The sequence below is a fragment of the Rattus norvegicus genome, chromosome 2, assembly GCF_021556685.1.
Source record: "Rattus norvegicus strain SHRSP/BbbUtx chromosome 2, alternate assembly SHRSP_T2T, whole genome shotgun sequence".
Classification (NCBI taxonomy): domain Eukaryota; kingdom Metazoa; phylum Chordata; class Mammalia; order Rodentia; family Muridae; genus Rattus; species Rattus norvegicus.
The window spans coordinates 171269572-171281704 of record NC_141535.1 but is presented as its reverse complement, the minus strand read 5'-3'; the positions used below and the strand labels follow the sequence as shown (position 1 = coordinate 171281704).

General features: G+C 41.3%; 1 protein-coding gene across 15 annotated transcripts in view; it reads left to right on the top strand.

Annotated features, from left to right (window-relative positions):
• Window positions 1-11871, top strand: part of Trim2 (tripartite motif-containing 2) — a 151643-nt gene extending 139772 nt beyond the window's left edge. For 9 of the 15 annotated variants that reach the window (XM_087627123.1, XM_087627121.1, XM_087627126.1 and 6 more), the window contains exons 11-12: window positions 4602-4742; window positions 7309-11871. In XM_087627123.1, the coding sequence (XP_087483249.1) occupies window positions 4602-4742; window positions 7309-7461 (294 nt within the window). In that variant the 3' untranslated portion in view covers window positions 7462-11871. 15 annotated transcript variants of the gene reach the window in all.
• The last annotated feature ends 262 nt before the right edge of the window (window positions 11872-12133 follow it).

Genomic DNA, 12133 nt, shown 5'->3' with positions numbered 1-12133 from the left:
GAGAAACCCTCTTTCTCAAACAACAACAACAACAACAACAACAACAACAAGAGAATTGCTTCCTCTAACAATTCAGTGCATCTGTCTTACTTTAAGATCCCTACTTTGAGTTCTTGTTATGGGAAAACTGAGACATACAGTGATTTGATATATTTAGCGGTTGTGGGTAAAGCTTCTCCAGGAAGCATGCATGGTCTATTGACGGTATGTGGGTAGTCATGCCAGTATGCTGGCAAGTATATTCTTCTCAGGGTTGCATTTGTTTCTAGGGTTAGTTATTTGGGCTGAAGGTCAAACCCTGGTATATGTAAAGCCATGGGTTCAATTTCTGAGGGGGTGGGGTGGGGAGCGAAACAAAAAAAATGTATAATTACCTGCTTTCTGTAATTAATATTTCTGTAATTGGTATTTCAAATTATATCGCTATTCATTATAAAGGTGAGCTAAATCTTTTCTTACGCTCATTTAAAATTCCAAAGTGTATTCGCTTTAAAGGACACCTAATAAAGAAACAGCACAGCGTGGTAGGCCAACAGCCAACATTGCACTTTGAGCAGCCCAGTTAATGAGAACTTATTAGTGTTGGTAACTGGATATGCAAGTAAGGGGTCGGAATTTCGATCCCATTGATTTTTCCTCTACTAAGCTTTTTTTCTGCTTCATTCCTCAGCCTATCATCTTCCTCTGAATAGAAGGCGAGGCTTTGACCTTTTAAAGGGAAGCTAAGTCCCCTTGCCAAAAGTAGAAAACAATGGGCGGTGGGGACAGGCAGGCTGAGGGGAAGGGATACACTGTTGCTTTTCTGTTGCTGCGCCACAGTGGCTGGTTTAGCCGTAGGAAATCAGTCAGCAGTAATCACATGCAAGCTGCTTTCTCTGGGGACACTTCTCCACTGGCAGTGTCTGTGTGAAAGGAGAGGGACACAAAGTTTATCTGAATGGGTGCATAAAGAAATGGAAAGTAGAGGGAGCAGGAAGGCCATGGTCACACTTCCGCCATCACTCGGGGAGAGCAGACTCCTTCTTTTAACCACAGTAAGAGGAAAACAGACCCTAGCAGCAGGAGGTCAGCATGCCGGCTCCTCACTGGCCTCACCACTGACTGTTGTCGTGGGTTGCTCTTTCCATTAAGCCCCACCGGGGTCTCAAAACTTTTCCGGTCCACTAGTCCAGTGGGTAAAACAACTGGTATCAGTGTGTGGAAGGACCCCTAGTTGGCACCCACTCCTAGAAATAAAGTCCTTGTAAGTAACGAGAAAAACTCAAAGCAGATAGCAACTCCTGAAATGCACAGAAATGACAGAAGTGCATGTTTCTAGAAGGAGGAGATTTCCTGAAGGCTGGTTGATGTAACTCAGTGTTTGTCTTAGTTGCGGTTTATTGCTGTGAACAGACACCATATCCAAGACAACTCTTATAAAACAAACATTTCATTGGGGCTGGCTTACAGGTTCAGAGATTCAGTCCAGTATCATCAAGGTGAGAACATGGCAGTGTCCAGGCAGGCACGGTGCAGGAGGAGCTGGAGTTCTACATGGTGGAGGCACTCTGGAGAAGGCTGTCCTTTCTGTGCTGAGCAGGGTTTGAGCTTAGGAGCCTCAAGCCCACCCCCACAGTGACGCACTTCCTCTAACAAGACTACACTCCTCCAATAAGGCAACTCCTGACAGTGCCACTTCCCATGGGCCAAGCAGATTCAAACCACCGCAGTGATACAGTATGGGCTTAGCATGTTCCAGGTGCTGGGTTCAATCTGCTGCACCAACATTATTAAACAACAACTCCATACACATATAAAAAGCAAAGCTATAAAAATTATCTCAGCTCTTAGATTGTGCTCATCTAAGAAATGTATGAGTAGGTAAATGACATTAGGTGAGATGCAGAATAATTATTAAAGTTGTAGAAGCGATGACTTCAGGATCTAGAGATATCATTCCAACTATTTAAGCTCACTTTTCATCTTAAGGAAATCATAGCATTTGTTTTATTTTATTTTTCTCTCTGACAATGGTATGTATGGGGTTTGTGTCCCATGATACAGCAGTTAGCAGTAACTCTCAATTCAAGTAACTTCTTGCTTAGCAAATGTGAAATCTATAAGTCAGAGTTAGTAGTCTACTATAGTTTTCTTTTAAAAAATGTTGGTATTGTTTTAGCAGTGTTTTGAGGGACAATACTCTGGGATGCTATGGTACTATAGGCTTTTCTTTCCTGTGCGTACATACTTCTGATACAATTTAATTCATAAATTCTGTATAGGAACCCGTTCTGTCAGCTTTCTGTTGCTGTGATCCAATACCAGAGAATAACAACATCAAGGAGCAAAGGTTTATCTCGGTTCATGGTCTCAGAGTTTTGGTCGTAATCACTTGCCGAGATCAAGAGAAGGAGAGACAGAGCTGGGGCCAGGTTATGCATCTGCGACCTATTACTCCAGATAGGCTTAGACCACCTTCAGCTTTTGTGGCCTCCTATTGGTCCATTCAGCAATGACCCCATCAGTGAATTAATTCATCGATGAGGTCAGAGCCTTAGATCCACTCACTTCCTAGAAAGCTCAACTCTGAACACCCCAGCATTTAGGGACTGGACTTTCACACATGAGCCTATGAAGACGCACCAGATCCAAACCACAGCAGCGATGAACAGTGATGACTAATTATAAAATAGAACAATCATAACAGCAACCTGTAGTTGTGATCTGAAGCTGTGACTTACTTCTGGAACTTTCCATTCCTTTCCTGCCGCAGTTGCAGGAAACTGAGTAAAACTGCAGAAATCGCATGCCTTGTGTTTTCACCACAAGATGAATAAGTGAGGTGGGCATGGTGGGCACACCTGTAATTCCCAGGACTTCCAAGGAAAAGACAGAGATGTGGGGTGGGGTAAGAGGATCAGGAACTCGAAGCTAGCCTAGGCTACATATTGAGACTCCACCCCAAAAGGAGATGCACTTATGCATATATATACATATACATACACATACACATATACATACACATACACATACACACATACATATACATATACATATATACTGTATGAAAAAGTAAGCAAGGACCATCAAAAAGATTGTGTGTGGAGAATTAATAGCACAGGAGCACAGGGTAACAGTGTCCTTACCAACCCAAACTCATAATCGCTGGTCTCTGATGTTACAGTGTTGGGTATAAGTGGGTATGTGACTAGAATTAAAGAAGCCTTTTAAACTCTTCCTCTTTTTCCTGCCCCTTCTCTCTCCCTCATTCCTTCCCCTTTATTTCCTTTTCCTTTTCCTTCCTTCTTTTCTTATATTGCTGAAGGTAAAACTCAAGGTTTCATGCATGCTAGGCAATAGTGTGCCTGCCACATTCCCAGCCTGCATCAGGGCATTCGTTAACCTATTGTATTAGCAAGAGCTGCCTGTGCTTGTTTCTAAGGAGCCAAGGAGGACTCAAGGAGTCTTTAGGCCTGATCAGTGCTCAAAGCTATGAACTCTCTGAAGTCCACTGGTGAGCAACCTTTAAAGGTTGCCATGACTGTAACACTTCTTGACTTGTTAGTTAATACTTCCAAACATCTAAGCAGTGCCATAATGGATACTTAAATAACATCCCAGGAACACCTCAGAGCCATTAAGTATCACATGAAGCATCAAGATACAGTTGTTCACTATAGTGTCCTTAGATACAATGTGTTTAATGTTGTCATTAACATTTTCGGTTCTTTTTTTTTTTTTTTTTTTCGGAGCTGGGGACCGAACCCAGGGCCTTGCGCTTCCTAGGTAAGCGCTCTACCACTGAGCTAAATCCCCAGCCCCGTCATTAACATTTTCAGTCCAAAATCTGTAACCTGTATTTGTGTTGTGTGTCACTATTATACAGATATTCAGCAAACCACAGTAACTGATCGATCAATCACACCAGGAATGAGAGACCATCCCCTTAAGAGCTCTGTTCATCCCTCACTTGGAACAGCCTCTGTTGGTTCTAATAGTGAAAGCCTATTTATAAACTTGCTATTTTAACTAAAACATCTCCTAAGGGAAATAAGACAGCCTCTGCTTATCCTTTACCCATGAACATTGTATGTTCACACACATGTCGACAAACTTAATGCCTATAATCCTAAGTATGACATTCAGCCCTCTTGTGCTTATTATGTTGATATAGTAAAAAGGGCAATAAACCCTGAATGTTTGGCCTAACAAATAACTGATCCAAACTGAATGGCAACCCATGCTATAGAAATGCAGTGCCTATTTTTGGATTTTTATTTATTTAGTAAATAAAGCTACTTATTTGAAGATAGAATAATTTTTAGTGTTGTTCTAAAATAAATATTTTCAGCTTTATTCAGAACATCTTATAATAAAAAAGTATTCAGTAACCAGTAAATGGCAGAAAAAGAAGAGTAATTTAATAAATAACAGATGAGATTGTATATGCTTTGGGAAGCACAAGCGACAAGCATCTATTATATAGATCGCTTTCCTCAGACTTTCCTCAACTCACGGGTCTCGTTATAAATAACTGGCTCAGACAGCTATTTTAAAAAAAAAACACAATTTGGTTGGGTCACCTATTTTTAAATAAAAGAGTTTTTCAATATTTCATACAGGTATTTAATCAGGAAGGAGAATTCATGTTGAAGTTCGGCTCAAATGGAGAAGGAAATGGGCAGTTTAATGCACCAACAGGTGTAGCCGTGGACTCGAATGGAAACATCATTGTGGCTGACTGGGGGAACAGCAGGATCCAGGTACATTACATCTTCTAAGGAGTGTGTTAGGTGGCAGGGATTTTCTTTCTTGGTTAAGTCATAACACCATAGATAATCTCACTGGAGGGACCAAACACCCAAACAGGAAAGGTAGAAAAAGGTGACATCATTAGCATAAGATCCTCTAACTCAAAGTTGTTATTTATTTATTTATGGTTTGAACATTGTTCTCTTCAGACCCCTAAAGGGCCCATGGATGGGATTTAACAGCCGTTAAACAAAAAGGTACTACTTGGATCTTTTACTAGTGTCAAAGTGAAGACTCAAGTTTTCCTAATTGTGAATACAGGCAACAATCAGTAATTTTAGAAAATTATGGTTGTCGCTAAGAAAAACCACACATGCATGTGCACGCGCGGGCACACACACACACACTCACACACACACACACACAAAGAGAGAGAGAGAGAGAGCGAGAGAGAGAGATGTTCATATTTCATTACAGTTGTTCCCGACACTCCACACTGTTGTTTATGTTTATTGCAACATTGTTTCTTTTCATTTAATGTGCCAGTTAATTAGCAAACATCCAAAACCAGATGTGGTGACACTTGCCCATACCCCTAGGCACATGGGAAGTAGAAGAAAGATAAGTAGTTCAGATTGTCTTCATCTATGTAGAGAGTTCAAGTTCAGCTTGACTGACTTCAAACCATATATATGATTTATACTACACATACTTAATTTTTAATTTTTTTCATTTCTTTGAGACATAGTCTGTATAGCCCAAGCCGACTATGAACTCCTTGTATAATCAAGAAAATAATCGAAAATATCAGTGTGATGCTTTTATTTCCCATATATATTTCTCATATGTATATATTTCCTATATATTTGATCTATTAATCATCTATCATATATATGCTATATAATTATGTACTGTATTATAAATCTATATTATATATCTTAATACTCTGGCGTCTGTATCCATAGAGACATTCTAGGATGAAGATACATATAGTGCCTCAGTTGACATAGTGCTTGTCTAGCATGCACAAGGTCCTGAGTTCAATCCCAGTACTGTGTAAGTTGGTCAAGGTGGCACAGACGTGTGATCCCAGCACTTGGGAGGTAGAGACAGAAAGGTCAACAGCTATGTAGGGTTGACTACTTAGCAAGTTTGGGGTTAGCCTGGACTATGTGAGAACCTGTCTCAAAAGAGAGCAAGTCATGAGATCTCTATCAGTGGTCTCATTGTAGTTGGTAGGAGGGTACTTTAGAAGGCAACAGCCAGGCGAGTTACAAAGGCCCACAGATGCTGTTTACATTGTGTGGCTTCATGGCATCCACCTACTTAGAACTCCACATGGGCTAAACGAAATGGTCAGAAGGAACCCAACCTGGGAACTGGTAATGGAGGAAGCGTTATGAGTCTGGGTTTGTGTCTCTCAATCTCATCACAGCAGAATCACATGGACCATAAAAAAGCTGTTGTCTATTCACATGGGCGGCACACTGAACTATAGCCATAGTAAGATAAGACATGGCAGCCTACAAGTTCAACGCCAGTGACTCTAGTCACGGAGGGAGCAGGGGAGAAAACAAGACAAGTGTAAACGGAGACAAGGGTGCTGTGCTAGGGTCCTTACTAGGACAGAAGAGACAGACTGAATGCGTGTCACAAAGCAGTTATTAGATCGGCTTCCATGACTCAGGCTGGTGAGTCCAACTGCAGTCATCTGTCTGCTGGCGAGGCCGAGGAAGTGGTAGCTTCTCAGTCTACCAGGCCACTGCCTCAGCCGTTCCAACATGGCAGTTAAGGGATAGACTCTAGGCTCTGAGCTGTGGTTCTCAACCTTCCTAATGCTGGGACCCTTTAAGACAGACAGTTCCTCATATTGTGGTGACGCCCAGCCATAATATTATTTTTGGTGCTCCTTCACAGCTGTCATTTAGCTACTGTTACTCCTTGTAACGTACTTTTGAAGATACGGGTTTGCCAAAGGGGTTGAGACTCACTGCCCTAAAGAATTCTGAGAGAAGCTCAGGTCTTCAGCCTGGGCTGGAAGGTTAAAGAAGCTGGGTTCCATGTCAGCAAATGAGGATAGCAGTGGTGGCAGCAACAAGGCAGATGCACGCACCTTCCAGGACAGAAGGCAGTAGGCAAAAAGCAGCAACTTCTTTCTCAGACCTCCTGCCACCTAAGCCACCACAAGGAGGATCTGCCCACACTGAGGGAGAGTTGCCCCTTCTCTCTCCAGGTCACCTTTTCAGGAAACACTTTCCTAGAACCCACCTCATCATTGTTTCCAGACCCAGCTAAGTCAACCTGGGAACTGGTAATGGAACTGTGCCACCTTGACCAACTTACACAGTACTGGGATTGAACTCAGGACCTTGTGCATGCTAGACAAGCACTATATCAACTGAGGCACTATATGTATCTTCATCCTAGAATGTCTCTATGGATACAGACGCCAGAGTATTAAGATATATAATATAGATTTATAATACAGTACATAATTATATAGCATTTTATTTATTTTAAATACATGTTCTTCAGCATATGCAACATCCCTGATGCTCTGGTTTTCTGTTTGTGCAGGTTTTTGATGGGAGTGGATCATTTTTGTCCTATATCAACACATCTGCTGACCCGCTGTATGGCCCCCAAGGCCTGGCTCTAACTTCGGATGGCCACGTCGTGGTTGCAGACTCCGGAAACCACTGCTTCAAGGTCTATCGGTACTTACAGTAACCGTGGACAGCTCTGTGCCGAGGTCTTGCACTAGAAACTGGAATGGAGTTCTCAATGTGGGACCAGATTCCGATAGGACTTTCCGTACTAGGAAGAGTCTTTGGTGAACTTTCCAAGGTTATTTCTGAATGTAATCATTTCCTTAAAAACTGCTTATCCAATTTCCGTAATTCACTTTTAGGATTTAAAAAAGAATCTTCTTCTACTGAATCTGTACAAACTGCGAAGTTTTACACCCGTGAACTATGGCTCATAGGACAGGGATTTCTGTAGTTAAACTAATTTTGCAAATCAGACGTTAAAAAGAATTAGTGTATCTGTTGACTGGTGAATGAATGATAGCCTTTGCATAGAACTTCCAAGAACAAAACTTGTAGTTGCCTATTTTATTTAACTTCGATCACAAGACCCAAGGGACCGTCTAACCTCACTTTTACAGTAGGTGTCATTATTCTGGTGACATGTTTTTGCTTATCAACAACCACATATAAATTACCTTAGAAAAATCCAAGGCTGTCTTGCAAGATCCTCCCAGCTCTGACTCAGGGCCCTCTTGAGTTGAGCCCATCAGAATCAATGCAAATCTCCCAAATTTTCTGGGTTTGATCAAAGGTCTTTTCCGTGTGTTCTTTTCACCTTCTCATTTCTGCTCACCTTGCATCAGAAAATGAAACACGTTGTCGGGGAAAACCTGAAATTCCCGATGCTTTGGAAGGCACGTGGCAAACAAAAGCAAGGGGACCCTTTGGTTGCTAGCTTCAGATCAACACACTGGAAAGGAACCGAGAGAAGCCACATCCATGTGCCATGTGTTCATATGTCTTTCCTCTTCCACATCATGAAGCAAAAGCTTTACCTCCTGCAAAACGTCAGCACATGTAGGCGGACTCCAGTGTCCTGGGACAGAGAGCCCTAAACAGCCCTTAGGAGGACGGACGGTGTCAACCAAAGGCGTGTGATTGAGTCACGATTTCCCCTTAGAGAGCAAGTGTTACCAAAGTTCTGTTTGAGCATTACAGGTAAGGGCATGTTGCGGTTATTTATCATTGTCTAATGACTAGTAGAGGCATTAAAGGGGCAAGTATACATGGTTAGGGTAAGATAGAATGTATTATACATATATATAAATATATAGCCGAGTCCTGGGCGTGTGGGAATAGGCAGCACTCTGAAAGACAGAAGCATTGTCCAGCCATTCTTCAGCACATTCCCTGGCTGCTGCGGTCTGAAGCCGTCCTTGTGGAGTGAACCCTACAGCAGGTTTCGGGGTTGACATTTTCTGACGTGATGGTGATGTCTGGCTTCCAGTCAAATGACCTTCTTTGTGTTCAAGAAAAAAAGAAAGAAAAAGAAAGAAAGAAATCTTTAAACATTGAGCTTGAGTTACCCTTCATTTAGGTGTAAATGCATTTTGAGAGCTTTTACCTGTCATACTGTAAGCAAAGATGTGTTCTCTTTCCACTGATTTTCTACTCAGTTCTACCAAATAGGAAAGTTGCATGTGGCGTGTGCGATGATGACTTTGGGATGTCATTCACTGAAAGCACCTTAGATATGTAAAAACATTTCCCTTAGATACAAGTGATGTTTATGGCTTATCTTAAAATCCAAATGTTCTTGATATGAAAGTTTTAAAAAATTTAGAAGGGAAATCTGGCTACTTCCAATGGTCTATTTAATTCATTATGCCCAAATCTGAGTGGAAAAACTTTTATTTTCAGATTTACATTGGCGTTTTAGCTTGTTATCATTTTAGTTCTGTGGGGTTTTAAAATATACAAGCCTGTCTGTACTAGACATAAAATTCAACACCAGTTTTAGAATGATAAAGTGAGACTACTTCTGAATTCCACAAAATGAGTCTTTGACTTTATATTTTGGGTTTTAATTTTTCTTTCTTGGTGCTGGGGATGGTACTCATGGACTCAGACATTCAGCAAGAGCCCGGCAGTTGGGCAGTGCCTACAGCCTAAGCCTTCGGTATGAACTTCAGTGTTCCTATCCACTGCCTTCCTACCAGGGGCCAGGAATGCATCTATGCACTGGGAGCAGAGGGATGCATAAAAGAGAGAGGCATGGCTGTCCTGTGATAGCTTATACTCTGGAAAGGAGATTTCCTTGTGCTGTGTATTAATAGTCTGCCTGCAGCATTTTTTCCGCTTCTGGGCTATTTAAAAGAAAGCTTTTTAGAAAACGAGTACATTAATTTTAGTTAATTTTCACAAGCAGAAAACATTTTTTAAGAGGCTGCCATAGGCTGTTTTTGTTCGCTTGCTTGTTTGTTTCTGTGGTGCTGGTGATGGAATCCAGGGCCTCGGGCATGCTCTGCAGCTGAGCTGTACCTCCAGGTTGCAACTCTTACTTTGAAAATGAATTTACCAAACAGGTTTTTTTGTTTGTTTGTTTGTTTTTTGCACAATGTTGAGATATGTGTGAACTGAGAAATTAACCCATACACAAGTCGGCTGCGTATGTAAAATCCCCCATCTGGCTTGATAGCTCAATAAGAAATAATACAAATTAGGTTTTTTTTTTTTTTCTTAACACACAAATACTGGTATGAACTGGAATGAGAGAATAATTTGATTTAGACCTGTTCCACCATCAGCTACTAAAGCGCCTGCTGTGGGCACTGCAGGAAGCACTACATTCTACACTTGGGTACGTGTGTGCATTCACTGTATTTCTTTGTGGTAAGCATATTTGGGGGAGAGGGGAGTGCTGCTACTAAGATACACATAGACAAGATCTAAATGAAGTCTTGTCTCATTTGGTAGGAATGGTTTCTAGTAAACTAAGAAGGATTATTAAAATAAGTGGCTTTTTTTTTTTGTTCTAGGTACTGTTACTGTCTAATTGATCTTTGTCGAGTGTATAGAACCCGTCACACATTCATGATGCATAGCACTGAGAAAGTAAGCGTTCAAATTTCCCTTGGGCACGAAGGACAAACAGTTAGGTTTTATAGGTTAATGGTAGTGAATCTTCTCCCGTCAGAAACCTCCCCTGCTGGACACGGGATGGTAGGGAGTCACTTGACTATCCAGAAACACACAATTAGAAAGTCGTTATGACTGTTTGCTGGTTTTTAAATGATGTGTAAGGTTTTGATGAAACTTTAGTCTCTGTAACCAAATAAGCCCCTGAGTTTCCTAAACTTGACAAAATTTGAGGCAATAAGTAGCCCTGGTTCACGTGGCTGTTGTGCGACTGCTCCCACTACATGTACAGGGTATATATGTCCTCACAGGGAATGAACTGGAATAGTGGTACGTAACCGGGTATGTGGAGCCTCACTCTGAAGGGTTGGCATAAATGTTGTGGTAATTCCTACAGAGGAAACTGGAGAGAACAGGTCGACACCAGGTCATCTGTAGATCATGACAAACGGGGAATGTCTCTCTATGCATTTGGACTTAGCTCCCCCTCTCGGCTCACCAGCCTCTGAACAGGGAGGAGGAATTTCTTTTTTTGGTGAATGCTTTTAAAACAAGACCTTTCCGAGTAGGACAGCATTGAAGCTGCCCGATGCAAACCTTAGCTACTTTCCCTTCCAATCAAAAGTCCTAATACCGTTACTTTATGTAAATGTTGCAGGGTTTTAAAAATTTACAATTATTTTAATATTTTTGATAACTAGGAGTCTAGTATTGCCATAAAGGAAACTAAGTGCCCATTAAAAATTTGTTTGGTATAAATAAATGCTTTCTGGGTTTTGTTTCAAATGACAGTAAGCTACAAATCACGACGCTAATCTTCAGAAACACTTTCTAATGAACCGTGTGGTAGTTGATTGTGTGGCCTGTTTGTGGAGAGTGTATGGGTGCGATTCATTAATACTCTAGAAGAGACTAATAATCAGCTATCTTGTTCCAATGAATGTACGGCACTTCCATTACTTTTCAAAAGCAACACAGCCTTAACCTCAATGCTTTTGCTTTACAACATGGGGCGTTTGGCTATCAACGAAGCGTCCCCTGCTAACGTTCTTTCTTATCATTCCTGACTGCGGCCTTCTGAGGCTGCCTATGAGAATGAGGGTTGTCTGTTTCCTTTTCGTTTCTTTGAAGATTTTGTACATTCCACCTTGACACATCTGTCTCACACATTTTGTGTACAGACCGCTGGTCTTGCGTTTTCTGCCATCGGTAATGATACAGCCTCCTCATGTGTTCTTTTATGAATTGAAATGCTGACTGCCTATTTAAATAGAACGGACGCTGTGCATCAACGTGTTTGTATGTTCGTAGCTACATACGTACCACAGTATTTTGGATGCTTTAGTCTATAATAAAACTTTAAATTAATTCTGTCTTGAAACACGGGAGAAACAAGATTCATGTGTGTATATCGTTACCATGCACAAAAATCTCAAATCATTATAATAATAAAGCTTGTTCTCTCTGTCTACAGACTGGATATTTATTTAACGGATTGTCCCCTGGATGAGGGAAGGGGAGTGGGAACTGTTCTAGAACATCTAGAAGATTGCAATACCTAGACTAAACTGTTTGGAGTAGAGAAGAAAACCTGAGTACTATTTTTGTTGGTTGTGCTGCTAACCACTAGTTCGTATCCAGGATGTGTATGAAAGAGGAATTGGGGAAATCTTGACAGAATGGGTAATGTGTTTACTTGTAGCCCTCAAAGGATTTCAAGATGAGATGGCCTT